The sequence below is a fragment of the Mus caroli genome, unplaced genomic scaffold (genome assembly GCF_978045245.1).
Source record: "Mus caroli unplaced genomic scaffold, Mus_caroli_1 scaffold_11, whole genome shotgun sequence".
In the NCBI taxonomy this organism is placed as follows: Eukaryota; Metazoa; Chordata; class Mammalia; order Rodentia; family Muridae; genus Mus; species Mus caroli.
In genome coordinates this window covers 93,750,348-93,769,274 of record NW_028227266.1, presented here as the reverse complement: position 1 = coordinate 93,769,274, position 18,927 = coordinate 93,750,348, and the positions used below count along the sequence as shown (strand labels likewise).

At 41.3% G+C, this 18,927-nt stretch overlaps 1 protein-coding gene across 1 annotated transcript in view; it reads right to left on the bottom strand.

Annotated features, from left to right (window-relative positions):
* Slc9a9 (solute carrier family 9 member A9) overlaps positions 1-18,927 on the bottom strand; it is a 565,781-nt gene that overhangs the window by 282,300 nt on the left and 264,554 nt on the right. The window contains exon 9 of the mRNA XM_085827898.1: positions 3,774-3,862. Coding sequence (XP_085684024.1) covers positions 3,774-3,862 — 89 coding nt within the window. The remainder of the gene's footprint in view (positions 1-3,773; positions 3,863-18,927) is intronic.

The window sequence follows — 18,927 nt, the reverse complement described above, 5'->3', positions numbered from 1 at the left end:
TCATGCCACAGGCTTAAGGGAAAAAAATTACTTAACATTTAAAGGACAGTCATTTTATAAAACATATTTTAAAGTGAAAATATAATTCTTGAAAAGGCATTTTAATTCTCAAACAACATACCATTTTCAAAAGGCTTTATTTCCAGACAAAGCTATTTGATTAGCTGGGATAGACAAAGTTGATGGATAAAATTCCTTTAAAAATGCATCACCCTTCGATTTTATAACATAACATTGATTTATGATGATTCCCCTCAAAGTTTCCCTTGTTAACTTCCTACTTTCCCATTACATGGACCTGGAGAGAGAGGCAAAGAGGTTCAACAACTGCTCTTCCTGTTGGCAGTGTGGACACAGTGTGGGAAGGGATACTGTGTTCTCCAGCCATGTGATGCAACGTTATATTTCCCAAAGCATCCTCATGTTTATTGGCGATGTGATAGCCACATCTGTAACCCATATCTTGGGGATTCTGTACAACTCATAGTGTGTCTCCAACTCAGATGTGGAATTGGAACTTCTCTTGCTACCTTGAGCAGACATGGATGAGTATGTCTGCTCTAATTTTTTTTCCCAGAATGGTGACCAGAGACTCTGCATATGAGAATGGATAACCCACACATCATCCCATATATATTCATAGGTATGCATGCATAGATAGATATACATGTATGCATATGTTATTAGAGAGAAGTGAATTCGAAATGATAGATACTGATTGAAGAAAAGAAGGAAAGACAGAAGAGAGTGGAAAAGAATCAGTGTTTATTAAGCCCCTACTTCACCTAGGCAGAAGCCAGCGAGGGATCAAGGATCAAGGATCAAGGGTGTGCAGTTATCTGGATGTTAAAGAATAAGCTTGTAGAAACCTCTTTCGGTAAGGAGGGAGAGTGCTGCGGGATGAACTGGAAGCCTGTCAGCGAGTGCTCCTCATGACACTCAGAAGGAGAACAGAAGGCTGTGGGGCACTGATTTTGGCTTTGTCTCCCCTAGGTGCTGGTCTGCTGTCTCACCCTGAGACAAGTTATCTTTGAAGTGCTGCTGAGCAGTCTAGATAGCATGACTTAAAAGTGCAAGTCCCTAAACAGGATTCAGCTTCCCAGAATACAAATGCTGAGAGAACCAGAAGAGGCTCTCAGAAAAAAAACAGCCCAAGACATTTCCCTTAAAGCCTCTGAGAACAGACCACTACCAGTCTTTACAATTTAAAACACCCTGGAATTGGAGGTGTCTGGGTATTAGTATCAGGATTTTAGCTTATTTATTTCTGTTTTACTTGAGGGCTGTCAAGAGGTGAGGAATTGCATTTTATTATGTTTCTAAAGCATCTACCTGAAGTAAAGAGAGAGTGGGGGAAGGGTAGCCCTGCAAAATCCCTGTTCCAGAGGACACAATGAGGACAAGCTGAGATTGAGATGTGACAGACAGGGCTGAATGAAAGCCAGCATTAGCTGCTGCTGCAGAGAGTCCTGCCTAAGCCTGCAGGAACTCCTGGCCAGTTTCAGATGTTGTTTTACTCTCCTGGTGCCCACTGTCCCTCATCATGTGGTGAGAAGTCTCTGGCTTCTCTGCCTTTTGTTGTGTTTTGGGTAGACTCATGACTGAGTCCAGTTCCTCATCATATCCCCTATAGCCACAGTCCCTGCCATTTAGTACTGTAAGCCTTACTCCCCCCATGTTGGTCAGTTGCTTCCTGTGTTGTACTGAGCCATATATGATAATTAGGAATGGTGGTACAAGCTGATGATCAAAATGGACTTGTTTCAGTATTCACAGAATGACAGACAGACATATGGCACTGGCAAAAGTGCCTTGGTGAAGTGAACCCCAGAACCCATATCCTAACAAGTCCACAGACATGCAAACAAGTTCTTTCCATGTAAAGATCACCAAGTCTGCCAAACAAAATAGTGGACACTTATAGACATGGAAACTAAATGCATCCTGCGTGATGTTATTTGGATAACCAGTTTATGTTGTTGTTGCCATTAAATAGCAAAGCTAATTTGTCTAGGTACTCTTTCCTCATATCTACCAGAATGAGCATCCCAAAGTGAAGCACCAATTATCCTAAAGTTTGTCACTTTAATAATCCCTTTTTGAGTAGAGTTATACACCCCTCCCCCAGATTTATGTGTTATGGATCTAATCCTTAGTGCTCCAGAAATTGACCTTAGGAAGTAGGGTCACTGTAGATGTAACTAGTTCAGATGAGGTTGTGTTGGAGTACGGTATGCCCTGAGCCAATATAATTGAGGATCTTATCAAAAGAAGAAATTTGGAGATAGGCTAGCACCTGGGAAAAACATGCGGACACCAAGGTAGGTACCCATCGGGATAATCTGTCAATCGAGGAACAAAGTTGCCAGAAAGCCACCAGGGTGGGGGGTGAGGAGAGGGAAGGAGGGAGGGGAGGAGAGAGAAAGAGAGAGAGAGAGAGAGAGAGAGAGAGAGAGAGAGAGAGAGAGAGAGAGAGAGAGAGAGAGAGAGAGAGAGAGAGAGATTGATTTTGATTTTCTGGGCTCCAAAGCTTTGAGGCAATGATTCCTGCTGGTTGCTCTAATCCAGCAGTTGCCAACCTATGGGTCCCAATCCCGTATCAGATATCTTGCAGATTAGATATTTACATTACGATTCATAAGAGTAGCAAAATTTTAGTTATAGAGTAGCAAGAAAATAACCTTATGATTGGTGGTCACCACAGATTAGGGAGCTGTATTAAGGGGTCTCGGCATCTGGAGGGTTGGGAACCAGTGCTTTCTATGTTTTAGGATGAAGTTCAGCTCCCTTCCTAAAGCACATACAATTGATCCTTCTTAGTCTGAGGCTGCCTGCATTGTCTCATTCTCACTTGTGTCTCCTTGACTCAGCTTCTTGCTACCTGTAAGTCCACTGTAAATTCACCCACAGAGCAAGAGTGAATTCCCTAAGAGACTGTGCCAATCCCTTGGCTTCACCTATCCCTTTAACTACTCTCCATCTTTTACTACATCTGACTTGGTAACTCTTTACTTTTCTTTTCCTTGCTCCAGATTGGGCCTTGTCTCTGGAAATTTCAATCTGATTTCTCCAGCCACAACCATGGGAGCAGGCCTTATAGGACGTCCCCCAAATGCTCTTGAGATATTTTTGTCCTAATATCGAGTACACTGTGGATTGTGTGCTTCTTATATGCCCTGACCTCATCAATAGCCTTCACAAGGTGTTTACCCCTTGAAGTAAAGGCCACATTCAGTCTCTGCATTCCTGCTATTCAGGATGTGCTTGGCACAGTGGGTCTTAATAGAAGGAGTCTATGTATGATTTTCTGCAGCTACACACACACCAATATATCCTCAGACTAAGGGAAACACATTTTGCTCATGTGGCAATGGACAGTTGAAATAAAAACATTCAATTGGTGACCAATTGCTTCCACATTCTTCTTCTTTTCCTTCTTTGGATAATTACCCACAGTCTCACATTTTATAATGGCTTTAGATGTAAGTGACTGAATTATTACAGACTATAGGTCTTTCATCTTCAAGACTGACAATCTATGCTCCCATCTCTCCGGAGAAAAGAGACTATTATAGCTATATTTTTTGCTTACCAAGAGAATTGTTAATGGTTATCCTAGAGGGAAAAAAATCTATAAATATCTAACCTACAATGAAGCCTTAAGCGTACTTTCTTCCTTTACTAATGAAATGCTTTTCACATGCACTGTCAGAGTGGCTACGGAGCCACGACACCAAGAAAGAGATAAAGCCAGTCATGAGTTTTTCCTTTACCTGTTTGGTCCTCAGTTTGGAATCCGATGACAGATTGTTGTAGGTGTAATGTGCCTGTGTGACGCCACAGAAGAGAACAGCAACTATGCCTGAAACCCAAAAGAAGACCAGTCAAAACCAAAGTTCTTTCCCAAGTCAAAGGACAGGGCTAGAAAATGGACTTGCTATCAGGAGAGGTAAAACTAATATAGGGGAATGCCAGGGCCAAAAGAATGGGAATGGGTGGGTAGGGAAGTGGGGGGCGCTATGGGGGACTTGTGGGATAGCATTGGAAATGTAATTGAGGAAAATATGTAATAAAAATATTAAATAAAAAAAAAAGATAATTACCATAATAGTGAAACCCAGGTAAATCTTGCTACTTGCTTTAAAGAGGTCATAGAATGGAAACATATAGGAAAGCATTAAACAGTAGAGACTTACTAAGAATGGAAATAGTCTCTTTCTGGAGAGAAATGATGTTATAGTCAAGAGTTAGAAAAGCTACTCTTAGAAACATGTGAAGAAAAAAAATGTGGGAGTCAACTCGGCTTCCCAGACCAAGGGACAACTATTTAGCCACATTTTCTGTAGCTGACACATCTACTTTCCACTGTGTGCCCTGGGGAGCCTGGAAAGGTTCCTGTAGTACCATAATTTAGTATTAAATCTATGAGTCACCAACCTAAGACCTGGACAAGGCTTTTGTTGCTCTGTCCAATGCTGCTGATTGCCAAGTATCAGACAAGAGACCTCATGTGCCTCTTTGCATCTCTGGCGAAGCTTGGCACACTCTTTTTGCAGCTGAGCACCAAGGAGCACCTCTGGCCAAGCCATTCACTTCTGGAAGGTGGTAGGACTGTGGTCTTTTCCAGTGTGCTTCCCTCCAGCCCATCCCTGGCCAGCAGCAGGGAGCATTTCTTAAAGCCACATTACTCAGATCTTTAAACACTACAAGAAATCACACATGCCACAAGCTATGTGGGATCAGAGAATAACAACAGGACCAATGTGTTATTTGTTCCTTGGCTCTGCCACTCTGTAAGTGTCCCTGGGCTGGGTGGACTTTGGTGAGAGCTGCACTCTACTTTGGATTAAAGATTAGATTAATTATGGGAAATTGAGCATAGAGGGGGGCTTGGGGAAAAGCATAGCAGATAAGTACTCCTCAACTCAGAACAAGGGGACTGAACTGAATTTTAAGCAGCAGAGGTTTTCCATCTAAAAACACTCATAAATTAAATGCTGATGATCCTTAAGAGTATAGAGCTATGTGAGCTGAATACTAGCATTTCAAATGAGCTTGAAATAAAGGATTTTAAAGGGCTGAGCTTTTTCATATGTAAACTGCATGCATTTATTTACATGGTGGTTATTTTTCAAGTTGATATTAGATAAAAATATTGTTAAAACATGTTTATATCTTACTAGTACATAGCCATTTATTTACATTGTGTATTCCTTTTAACATTATGTTTTAAATTTTTAGATAAAGAAAAGAAACCAAGCAGGAAAATTTGTTAGGAATTATATATCTAATAAATGGTTTTGGAGATTTTTTGGTAAGTTTTTAGTTTCTTAGCATGTCTTGGGAAATTATAAGGAAAGAAAGAAAAAGAAAGAAAGAAATCTAACGTAACTCTTCACAGAATTTCTATAAAAAATCAACCAGGACCAGGAATGCTTAAGTGTGGTAAGATGTTGAGGGGGTAGGAGGATCACCATCCATATTGTTTGGATGGGAAACATTTCTCTGTGTTTGTTTAAAAAGATCATGGTGCATCTGTCTCAAGTGTGCAAGGGAGTCCTCTGATTGAGGGTTCACTGAACCCCTCTTTACTGGGAAACCACTTGACCAATGTATTGCTATTCTGGAGAGGATGTGGATAAATGCGCCTTTGGGTGTGGTGGGTAGTGAATTATTCTGAGAATAAGAATGGGTAAGATTCTTTGCAGGGTTGGTAGGGGCTCAGCATGGTGGACACCTACAGTGAGCTGGTTTTCTCTCCCTCCTCTTGGCTACTGAATTGCTGTCTCCTTGCACACAGGCTCAGGCACCTGGTGACTCAGCATCCCAGCTTGCTGTCTCCCTCTGTTCAGCACAGTGTCTTTATTTTCCCTAAGCCCAACCACTTTTCAACTCCTCTAGCCCTAATGTCCTCTTCTAAGCAATCATCATTTTTAGCTTGGATGACAGCAATGGCTTTCTAGCTAAAGTCCCTACCTCCCCATTTGGTCCTTCACATTCTGTTCAAAGAGACTCAGTGATCCTTCAAAAACATTTCAGGTCCTGTGATTCTTCTGCCAAGAACATTGTAATGTACTCCCAGAGTCTAGTCCTGTTCTATCTTCCCTCTCCCAGCTCTCTGGCCTTATTTTTAACATACTTCCTCCTGACTACACATCCTGCCCAAGGCCCTTGAGCATCCAGAATTGGGAATACTCATAGCAAAACACCATGTGGTTCCCTCCTTCCTTTGAGTATTATATAGAGCATGCTAGACCATGCTTCCAGATCTGCATAAGGACTGATAATGTTGAATGAGCTCAAACAGAGATTTGACAGCAGAAGTGGAGCCATTCCCGACTTGTCTCTGCACCTGCCCTGGAACAGGTAACCACTGCACCGCACTGATGACCATGGGCACTCAGCCATATAGGATAATGAAGTATCTAGATAGTAAAGAGCCTTCAGCCAATAGCCTCCTCTTCCTGGGTATTCCTTTCCATAAGAGGTATATAATCCCTGGTTCACCCCAAAGAAAGTGTATGCATTTACATCCACCATCAAATAGACCACTGGGAACAAGCAAGGATCTTCTCAGAGAGCTGCTTCATTAAGGACTGCCTTGACTAAAGAGTGGCAGTTAAGACTTCAGAGGAAGACTTCCAGAGGAAGGCTTTCTCCACTCCAGCCCATCTAGTACTCTTGGCACTCACACCCAATCAGAGTCTACTACTCCCAGATTTCACCTCCTCCTCTCAGCCTTACTCTCTCCACCTGGCACATATGACCCAAGGTTAAGGTAGGCCTCAGATCCATTCCTGACTTCCTCTTCCAGGTACCCAGAGAGGAGATCTGGAACCACTGTGGTCTCCCTGTTTCTGACTTTGCCCTGACTCTTCCAAGTGGTGCCTGGGCATCCCAAGGGAGAGGCAGGATGAAGTAAGACAGGGCATCTCTTTAGATGTCACAAAAACAGACAAACGCCCCTAACCACTTTGTAAAACCGACCACTTCATCATTCTTGACCCTTCTCTTTGGCTCCCCTATTCCATGTCGCCCAACAGTTTCTGCCCTTGTAGATTTTCCTGCCTTCTTCACAGAAACAGAGCTTATCTCTGGCCACACTAATCCTTAAAGACACACCAGGAACTTGTGAGTGCTGTTGGAAAATAACTGAATATTTCTCTATGTGGAATGGATGAGGGACCAAAGTCACCTTGGTCACCTTGAAAGTGACAAATGAGATGCAATTTTTTCCCAACTTTCTTTGCTTTTCTCCCTATGTTAGGCCATCTACACATGATTTGAAGAGATCCCTATCTATCTGAAAGCTGTCATTTCTGATATTCCATGGAAGAAGATATGTGATATGGGGATTACACATTTGAGCTGCCTCCCTTCATCCTCTGAGCAGGGTTTTCTATCACTCCACTGTCTTTTATTTCCTTGCCTCCTGTGGAACACTAACACACAATGTCCCAACTAAAATATGTTCAGAATGGTGTGTATGGCTACATCGTATGCATGACAAGCCATGAAGGTCACGTGGTCAGAAGCTTGCTGTTGTAATTAAAGTAAAGCAACAAAGTTGATTTGGCCTTTACTATCAGCATACATGATCATAATTCTATAGGCTGGTAATTAATTAAATCACATAAATTACTATGATTAGAATGACTTTTATAAGCCAAACACACTTGGAAACCATCTTCTCTATCACTTAAGCCGCCCCATCTTATTGGAAGTTTCACATTATGCTTTCAGTTGGTTGTCTGCAATCCATTCTGATCTGAAAATATTTGATGGAAAATTCCAGAAATGCTTCTGCTTAAAATAGCTTTTATTTTAGCTTATTGTTTTAATTGTCCACTTGGTTTGTATTGTTGTTATTAATCTCCTACTATGCCTAGCGGGTTAGGCAATGTCCAGGACTCAGGCACAAGTGGGGTCTTCCACCATGTCCCACAAGCAAGGGGGAACTGTAGTATCCATAAAAAATCCCATCGTAGAACAAATTCAGACTGGACAATTTTCTGTTTTCTAATGCGCATTCTATTTGTAACCTAGGCAGTTCTTGTGTTACTGTTGTGTAGGGCTCTGCACAGCAGCCTTAAATTTAGCTCTGTTTCAGACAGCGACATGTAAGAGACAAGAGGCCAAGGGCTCTTTGTGCCAGCCACCAATCAGTGGCTTAGTTCTAAATCCACCTTCCTTCTGGACAATGATCCTGGCTCCAGAGATCACATGCCACACTCTCCTGTGGGTGCTGTCTGCTTCTGCCAGGATGCAGCCCCAGAGGGGGGACTAGCAAACCAGACAGAGGAGGACAGAGGACCCCCGTCTCCTGTTCTCTGCTCTGCTTTCTGCTTGGCTGCACCTTACCAGTGGTTCTTCCCCCTACTTCTGCAGGCATGTCCCACCTCCCTCCCCACTTCACTGCTTGCCTTTTATAGCATCTGCAGGCCAGCTTTACACACCTCTCAGAGAAAGAAAGGGCAGCCAGGCAGTGACATCAGTCAGGGCCAGGGCCTCAGAGCCCCAGCTCGCACTTCCTGTGTTTCTCATAGCGCTGCCTAATCCTGAAATTCACATTTGCTATCTGCAACAACATGCTTGCCATTTAGAATCAGTATCAGCTGGCATCTTCCCCTTTAGAACTGGGACTATGAAGACATCAAGGCAGAGGAAACATTATATCCTAGAGCCCTAGACTCATTCTCTTTTTCAGTTCTCTATGAGATTGGAATAGGTATTGCATCAGGGGGTTGCAATAGAAAGAAGTGGCTTAGGACTAGAAAGAGGTTAGAACAAGGACCACAGAAGTAGGACAGTTCAGATCTGGGCATGTCTTCTTATTTCCAGTCCCATGGCCTTTGCAGAACATATGTGTTACTCCACAATGGAGTATGAACGTTCTCATCCTTGGATATGTTCAGGCTAACGGTCATCTTCCACTATAGAAAGGACTATTTTTCATCAAGTGGAAGGTAGATATACTTGAGTTCTATGCTTTACTCATTCCTAAACACATTTCATCAATCCTCCAGAATTAGTATATCAATTTATATGATATGCAAATATATTATTTTATTATATGTATGTTAATTATATTATTATATAATATCACTATATATTATATAATATTACCATATATGTGTATATGTATGTATCTAATAGTTAAAGAAAAAGGTATGTATTTTAGTGGGAAGCGGGTATGAGAGAGGTTGGAGAGAGAACTGGGGGGAGGTTATAACTGTATTTTAATCAAAAATGAAATTGAATAATCTTGTTTAAAGAAGCTGATTGCTTGTGGATTAGACCTGAAAAAAAAACTGCTTTATGAAAAAAAAAAGAGACAAGGAGAATGGGGACTTCTGCTATGTCTATGCCAAGGACAGAGGAACCTGCCCCCTCTTTTCTGAGTGTGAGCACTGTTGTTTCTCAGCCCTCCTGCTGCCTGTCCTCAGCAGTCCTGGAATATGCCATCACACTGTCATTGTCCTCTTTAAACACAAGAAGACTCCTTACCCCTTCTGGAAGTTCTATTATAGCTTAAGAATCTGCATTAGACAGGAGAATTTCTGGAATTCAACCAAATGCAGTTAGTTAATTCCAGATCAGCAAGTACAGGGTATCTTGTAAAAATACAGTAATTTTGGAGTAAGGCCCTAAACTCTACATTTTTATATTGTCAGGAGATATTCCGGTCCTTACACTGAACTTCAAGAAGCAAGCTTTGACCAAGGTCAATTCACTTTTGCTGCAGCTTGGCCTTAACCTTGGGTAGCCCTCAGATGAGACCCCTGCCTTGTTCTTGATTTTTGGGTGGGGACAACACACTTCTTTTGTTTCCTTCCTTTATTTCTTATATTTAATCAATGTTTCTTGCTAATGTTAAGGGAATTTTAAATCATTTTTTTCTGTTTCTCCTTCTCTGTCTTTTCTGAATCAACATGGTTCTATGAAATAAATTTTTGTTTCAGAGAACAATTATCATGTAGGACTTTTGAGGCCTTTAATTATTTTTTCTTTTTTCTTAAAAGAAGCAACACTGGTGAGTTAAAAAATTACTTACACAGAGTAAATTAACAATGTATTTTTACCATCTAATAGTTCAGTAAAATTTCCCCTCCAAAGAAAGGAAGCAATGCCTATCATTTAATTGCTATAAAATTATCATATCATTTTTATCAAAGTGTCACAGGCTCAGAAATTAACAAATGACATAGGCAACTAAAAGTGTCCATTAGCTATTTTGAAGTAGACTTTTGTTGTTGTTGTTTTGTTTTGTTTTTGTTTTTCGAGACAGGGTTTCTCTGTATAGCCTTGACAGTCCTGGAACTCACTTTGTAGACCAGGCTGACCTCGAACTAAAAAATCTGCCTGCTTCTGCCTCCCAAGTGCTGGGATTAAAGGCATGCGCCACCACTCCCGGCTTGAAGTAGACTTTTCTTAATGAGGCTGAGGTTGAAGATGAGATCATATTAGAAAAATTATAATATTAAATAGTATTAAAGTTATAATAACTGTCTTAGAAATAAATATCATAAAGCATATACTCTATGTCAAAACCAATAGGATAAAGCCAAAATTATTTGGAGGAAATTTCATAGCTTTATATAGAGCTTATTAGTAAAAGAAAGATTGATAGTAAGTGGGCTGTTACCTTCACAAAGTTAGGCATAAATAAATATAATCAAAATCAGCTAGCATCTACTGATGCCGATGGTGAGTAAGATATAGAATGGTAAAAGAATGCTTGCTCCATGCCTGTCAGGAACCCAGAGGACCTCAGGTCTGGGCCTCGCCCAGTTTTTTATTATCTGTTTCTGAACATGGTTAGAAAATGAGTGTTTGCCGGGTCCAGCATAGCTTGAATTGGAGAACTTAATGAGGACAGAGTGAGGATGCAGGAATGTCAGGTACACATACAGAAAAGCTGTGGTTTGGTAGCCTGTCTTCTCTCCAATAAAGAATGCCTTCTACACTTGCAACTGGGAAACTGTTTATTATGTGCAGCATATGGAGGAAGGGCTCACTTATCTCAGCTGGGATGTTTTATAGGGAAGCAGTCTTAGGGGCTCAACATTTGGAATGAGGAGCCTGTAGCTGATTCTCTCAACATCCCCACATGGACTAGAGTAAGGTGTTGTCATTTCCATGGGTCTGTGGCATTGGGGTCCTTGGCATGACTATATACATATCAACAACATCCATTACTTCAGTATTCTGTCTGCTCCCCACCAGTGGTATTGGCCAACAACTTCACATCTTGAAGATTCAGCTTTCACATTTGGATAGCACTGAGATGTTTCTCAGGTTTGTTCTAAGTATAAAGCAATATTCTATACATTAAGCTGCTTTCCCAACTAAGCATATTAATAAAATTCAGTAAATATAAAGTTTTCCTATAAGTATTAGAAGTAGAAGAAATAAAGCAGACATTAAGGGGATGAATAAGTCAGAGAAACTCATTCAAAGGACGAATACAACTGTTTCCACTGAATGGTGTGACAAGACATATGTGCTTAGTACATTCTATGCCCTTAGGGGTCATTTGTTGCCATATCTCCCCCCCTTATTACTGGAACGTTGAAAACAGCTTAAGAAGACATTTCTTACTCTTAATAATTTAACCAGTCAATTCATGGTTGCTCTATCCACAATAGCTGGATATGGAAACAGTCTAGATGCCCATCAGCTGAAGAATGGGTAAGGAAAACATGATCTGTTTACATGATGGACTATATTACTCAGCTGCTCAGAAAAAGGAAACTTGTGGGTAAGTGGATGAAACTGAAAACAACTCACTAAGTGTCTACTCTAGGTCAAAACCAAAGGGATAACAACAAAATTACTTGGAGGAAATTTTATAGTGAGCAAGACAACATTAACTCAGAAAGATAAATGTCACATATATCTCTCATTTGCTGGTGTTAGACTTGAATTTTCAGGTATGTGTGCTCTATTGGGAATACCCATAGAGGTTAGGCAATTAGTAAAGGGCTTTCAAGAGAGTGGGGTATAACCCAGTGATATAAAGATTAAAGGGGTATAATGGAACAGGAAGTGTTAAAGCCAGGTTGGGGATCAGGCAGGGTAAAGGAGGGCAGACAGGAAAGGCTCAGGAGTGGGATAGCCTCATTTGGGTTGTTTCGTCTATGAGTCCTATAGACCTCTAAACATTACAGACTATTGCCAATGCTACTGATTTGATAGTTTGACCCTATTTCTGAAAACAGCCTCTGAATCTCTGAATCACAGAGCTTGGAGAAATCAAGCTTCTTGTGCACTGACTAGCTTTCATCGTGTTAGAAGGTCCTGTGCATGCGTCCTACCGGAGGAGAAAGGAGCCATCTGTCTTATCCAGCTATGAACTCTGGGAGTCACAACACTGACTGATCTAACAATACATGCTCACTGGGGCAACAGTAACCAATCACTCTCTGATTTGACTTAAACCTGCTCTACAAGGTGAAACCCATTCCTAGACAGGTCATAATCTCTAGGGGAGAACCTGGTACTATTATTCTGCTAAACGAACATACTATTAAACTGACTCCTAGTGACTTATCTTCATAAGCCTATATTAATGTGCATATAAACCCTAATCAGAGAAGTTTCTAGTTGCAGTAGGTGGTGATTAACACACAGAAGCACAACTGGTCAAGGTGCAGAGAATAAGAAACTGCATATTTCTCACCCCTAAATGGGATGCACATATGCCAACCCCTCTTCTCAAAGCTCAAGGGCTGAAAGAGGCAGAGATAACTACAAGGTTCAGTCTTTCCCTGAACACAGCAGGGCAGCTGCATGTATGAACTTACAGTGGTTGATGGGATGCAAGAGATCTATGCCAGCTAAAGCCATACAAAAGTATAGCATGGAAAGGAGAGATGGGCACCAAGTCCCACAACTGCATGAGGAGCTATTGGCAATTGAATGCTGCCAGGAGTGGTGGTGGTGGTGGTGGTGGTGGTGGTGGTGGTGGTGGTGGTGGTGATGGTAGTGGTGGTGGATTTTCTTTGAGAATGCTCTAGTAGAAGGCTACACATTCAAGAATATATGGGCAGCACAAATTGGAATCCAAGGGTTTTTTTTAAAAAAAGACACAATGTTGGGCTGGTAAGGGTTTGATGGAGGATCTGGGAAAAGTTGGGAGAGGGAGGGAATGTGATTAAAATACATTGAATGGAATTCTCAAATAAGTAAGAAAATAAAAAGGGGAAAATGTTCTTCGTGTTGTATTATATAAAATATGTTGATTCTATTTATATTACCTTTGGAAAAACAAGCATCCATTAAATGCGACTCTGGAGGAAATCAGGAAGCAGTTCAGAGAAAGTAAGAATGTCTGACTCATGTTTGTGCACAGAATCGCCTTTCAGCATCTGCCCACTGAGGTTCCAGTGGTGGGCAAGGTCATAAAAGGCTTGGCCGCAGGGACTCATTTATGCAATCTTGAACAAAAATTAGAACCAACACTTTCAGACACTAGTTAAAAGAACTGTTTTGAGAAACCACAAAGCACACAGTTCAGTTCAAATTCACTGGCAAGGAAATTCAGGAAACAGCTATTTGGTAAAAATAATGATACTGTTGGTATGTAAATTATTTCCAGGGAGGTCAGTTTCCATGCAACAATTGCTGCCTTTTGAATAACCAAACACTATTTACACTGTCCTCTGTTACTTATACTCTGGAGCCCCTCAGAGACCTCCGGATCAATTTGCTTGCTTACATGATCAAGGTTCATGATCCTGTAACTGTAAATTATGTAAAATGAGTAATAATACATTGGGAATGAAGAGGCCTGGGACCCTTAGGTGATTGTTCAGACACTGAACAAATTGGATGATTGGTTCAATTTAAATTAATTGCATTCCACTAAATCCCATTGTCTTCTCAGTAAATTAAGAAGGGTAGTCTGAAGTTGTGGTTTTAAATTGGGATAAGACAACTAAAAGTTGGAGGAAAATATGAGACTTTCATAATTTTTACAAGCATCTTTGTGAACTGTTAAGAAATATAAGAACTCTTATGAACAAGAAATGAAACCATGTGGCATATGATAGACATATATATATATATATATATATATATATATATATATATATATATATATATGTCTGTAAGAGTCAGAAAATTTAGCAAGCGCTATTGTAGGTAGTAACTTCTGGGCATCTTTAACTAAAGTGTCTGTGTTAGGAACACCACAGTCCTTACACTGTGACAAGGTCTGTGGACTGTGGATGCATGGGGTCCTACAAATGCAGGCTGACCTCCTGTCCACCTCCTCATCCCCAGGAGATATGTCCACTGCTTGTCTCTCTGTATTGTCTCCAACCCATAATAATTTCAAGAAGACACTAGGGACTCAAATGCTTGTTTCTCAAATTAATTCTTCTCTATCTAAGGAAATGCTTATTTACTTTGAAAAGAGCATGCAGGGTGATGACTTATATCCTTGCATACAAATAAATGTTTTATGAGGATTGATTAGTAGTAGGGTCTATTTTTTTCCCTTATATTCAACTGTTTTATTCAAGTCCATTATCACCTATACACTCAGCCGGTGATAACATTATGCCCCATCCTTTTCTCATTAGAAGTCGATAAAGGCTTGAGATAGGGAAGCGTAGAAATAAACGTCTTTCACACAGAGCATGATTTTCTTTGACATTAAATGCAGACTTGAGGGGTTTATGAGGTTGGAGAATATTGCATTTTTAGACAGGACGTATTGATTACATTACCGGAACACAGAAGGACTGTAAGCAAAATAAAACAATGTGTCTCGTTCTTCCACAGTACTCTGAGGGTCTCAAGGTTGATGGGTTATTTTTCAGGCTAGGCATTTCTTCACTGATCTCATAAAAAGAAGCCGTTCTGACAGGTTTGCTGCTATTACTGAGAGAGGACTTGGAACTGGAAGTCAAAGATTTAACAGAATGGAAAACTCCTTCGGGGAATATGAAGGAATCTAAGTTTCCAGGGTATACATTTACTGTCTCGTTGCCCATGCTTGGCAGCTGGGTAGCTGGCAGATTGGTCGGGAATCTGTGGAACTTAAGAGGGAAAACAGCATGAACCTAGGTTCTCATTCCTGACTTCTCTGGCACAGACAGAATATGCATTTCAGAATTATTTCACGTTGCAGTTTTCAAAGTTCTTCTAAGCAACCCCCAGACCTCCAGACACCTGACTATCTATGTAAGAAAATTCTTACTTTTTACAGTTTAACTTGAAGGTTAGGGGAGGAGAAGAGAACTTTCATTTTTTTCTTAGATTCCTGACATTTTGCCTAAGGTTTTGGTAATTTATCAGCCAAAGCTCACCTGCCCATTCATTTCCTTAGATTCAATGAACACTGTTATAGCAAGATAGCTGGAATTTCTAAGCAGTAACCGCACCTATTAGCTGGAGTTGTACCTTCCCAAGTGGCTGTTCCATGTGGGTAGGGTCATGAAGCTCTTTAAGTCGCTTAATTGTTGTCAGTGAGAGTTTGTGACAATTGCTAATCTTACAGAATCTAGAATCAGCTGAAAGGTGGGCTGCCGGGAATGGCTCTAGGGGCTTATCTTGGCTGTATTAATTGGTGTTTGGGACCACTGCCTGGCAGGAGCTCCTGGGTTCCATGAGTTAGAGAAAGCATGCAGAGCACTAGTGTGCCTTCATCATTTTAGCCTTCTGCCCGTAGGTGTCCTGTGACCAGCTGTTTCAAACTCCTGCCGCCTTAATTTCCCCACTGTAGTGGACTGTGCCTTGAACTGGGAGCTAAACCAACCCCTTCCTTCCTTAAATTGATTCTGTCAGAGTATTTAATCATAGCACCAGGAAAAGAAATCGAGAGTGTCCTTCCCCATCCTGTTTTAGTGCAGGAGGCCACTGAAGTACGCACCCGAAAATATCTTTGACTCCCCTTTTCTTCCATCACCTGTATGTTGGTTATTTGTGTCACAGTCTGACAATTTTTATACTTCCATGCAGAATATAGTGCCTGAGAACTCATTTCATCTTTTTTTTTTTTTCACTCTGCCTCCTGACACTCTGAGGTACTGCCTGAGAACACTCACAGCGAAGAGGTCAGGTTAAGATTATCTACGACTTCAGTTACTTGTACAGGTGGTTTGGATATTAATATGAAGGGCAATTTTGTTCGAGAAAGTGCAGGCGTGAGCTGATGAGCTGCAACTGGAAATGTGTGCTACACCTGCTTACTGAGCCTGCACTGTGGTATGCTTGCCCTTGGTTCAGTGTGTCAGTAACTAGTCTCCTTGGGAACCATGGGTACTTGTTCCTGCAGCCCGGAGGCCTAACATTTTGAATCTCTTGGTAAACACTGTTCCTTATCTGTCAGGAGTCTTGTCTACCTGATGTATAGATGGTTCTGTCAGTGTGAAGTCAAGAGTAGTGTTGAGCCAAGAGGGGCTAGACAGGTTTGTTTTTAAAAAAACAGTTCAAATTAAGACCCTCACGGCAATTTGCTTTAGCTACAGAGCAACATAAATATATCCCAGTCCAGTCATACAATATGTCAGATGCAAGCCTAATGGAACACATTCATTTCTAAGTGGAAAGCTTTCTTTAGAACTTTTCAAACCCTTTTTGCCAGTCTGTGAGATGGTAAGGATGAGAAGCAACAAGGCCAATCACAGACATCACGGGAAATCTTAACGTGTCAGGAAAAGTTGCTGCAGTGGAGATCTGTTTTCTTGGGCTACTGTGAAAGAGAAGAGACTTCCCCCAGGTTCCCTCTTCACTCCACAAAAGCCTTTCAGGGACTGACCTGACATCTGTCACCTCTTCCTCACCAGGCAGCGTAATTAGGGCCTGAGACTGCAGACCAACTGGGACATGTGGGTGACAGGACAGATATGGCTTCACTGTTGGGCTCCTTGGATGTGCCGAGGGCATCTTTGTTGCACCTCTTGGTGCTCTCTCAGTGGATGGACCAGATCAGGACTAGCATTAACCTTTGTATGGTTGTTTACCTATTTATCTGTCCCAGAACCTTTACTCTCTAGGCTGAGACTTCAAAGTCCCTCGGTTTTGCTTAGCAATCAAAGCTGGTTTCCTTCATATTTTACAAGTTTATTTTCTTAGAAACCATTCTAAGCTGAATAAATAGTGTGCTATATTGTTTAAATTTTGTGTGAGAGAGCGAGGTATGCCAATGCCCTCCCTCCTTTCTCCATGGCTATAAAATAGGCCCTGGGAATCTAAAACTGGAAGATGAATTTCTTTTAGCTGAGCCTAGGAGCAGGGAATCATTATACACCGTGTCAGTGTGGCCATTAGAAATCACTCACGTTGGTATTTAATGACAGTCCTGAAAGTTTGCTTCTGGCAAAAACTGGACCCCCAAAGTCTCAGCTGGGAAAGAGATTATAAAAATAAATTTTCAAATCACCTTTCCAGCTGTGCTTTTGGGTTATCTTCATAAACTGAACATCACCTCCTATGACAGGATTCAATTTCATTAGGGATTATGCTATACATAATGCTGCTGAATTATTTTCAATATTCAATTTAAAATAATGGCTTCGTAACCTAATGACTTTTAGAAAGTAGGTCCCTGCATGGGGAAGACCTCTACTGATCAGAAGACAGGAACACAGGTATACCAGAAATCTCTTGGAGAGAACATGTCTGGGTCTGCCATTTCCTCAAAAGTCACATTCAGTATGTGGACAGAGTCTCTCCCTGGAAACTAATGAAACCCCTTTGCTCTAGCAGTGAAGAGATAAGAGCCAATTAAAAGAATGGCTTGCCCCAGTTCCTGTGAGTCAGCTGAAGAGCCCAAAGACAGCTGGCTATGAAAGCCAGGCACACACAGCCTCATAAATTCTTCCTTGCTGGGCTCTTCTCACTGTGATGTGGAGAATCCCCACTGCCCATCTCAATGTGTGCACTCTCCTCTCCTCAGAAGGCTTTTCACATTTGCACTTTATACCTGTCCAGTCTTCCTAAGTAAGCTTCCCCAACTGCACTTGTAGTAGCATTTCCAGTAGCATCAAACTTCCGAGGAACAGAAATGCCAGCCTTCATTTGCATGTCTAAAAGCCACTTGTTTCCTATAAAACCAAGTTCTTCTGTGTGACTATTGAATGCTCGCAGGTGGTTTCCAAGAGACGGAGATGAGGTTGTGGCAGACATTGAAGTGGCAAAAAAATCAAAGGAAAAGATGGTGGAAATAAATCAAATGATCATCATCAAATTAGTAACCACTGAAGAGAATGTTGGAGATGTGGAAGTGAGAGGGCTTGTGATGAGTCTAATACGAAGCTGAAATGACAAGGATCATGTGCACCATGCAAACTATCTTTAAAAAGCTTGATTTTTGTTTGTTGGTTTGTTTCTTAAGTATGCACCTGGCATAAGACGGCCCCAAGTACTCTTGACTCAAGGCTGTGCTGCCTTTGAACCTCATTTCCTTCCTGGTCTGTCATCAACTTGTGGGTGGCTAGTAGATCATTATTTCCTTGATCCTGTTTAGGCTTCTTTGTGAGCAATCCAAACAGACCCTGGCTACTTTCACCAGAGGGAATTTATTGGAAGGATACACGGTAAGTCTCAGGGGAGAAAATGCACCAGACCACTACTAGGGTTTAATTGGCAGGAAGGAATAGAATGAGGTTCTGCTATTGCAAAGGACAGGTACCAGAACTTATACATCTTCCTGTCTCTCTCCTAAAGATTTGCATTCCAGGAAAAGGGTTTGGTGGACCTGACTACAGAAGCTGCCAATCATTTTAGTAAGGGGGGTGAAACACTTGCTTAAGACTCTATTATCCAATGGAGTGATGTGTGTGTGTGTGTGTGTGTGTGTGTGCTCGTGCGCATGAGATTTCTTAAATTACATTAATATATTGCTATCATTGGAAGTGGGAATGGGTGGTAATCAGATGTACTAGCACATGACTACTACATTCCTCTACTAGGTTG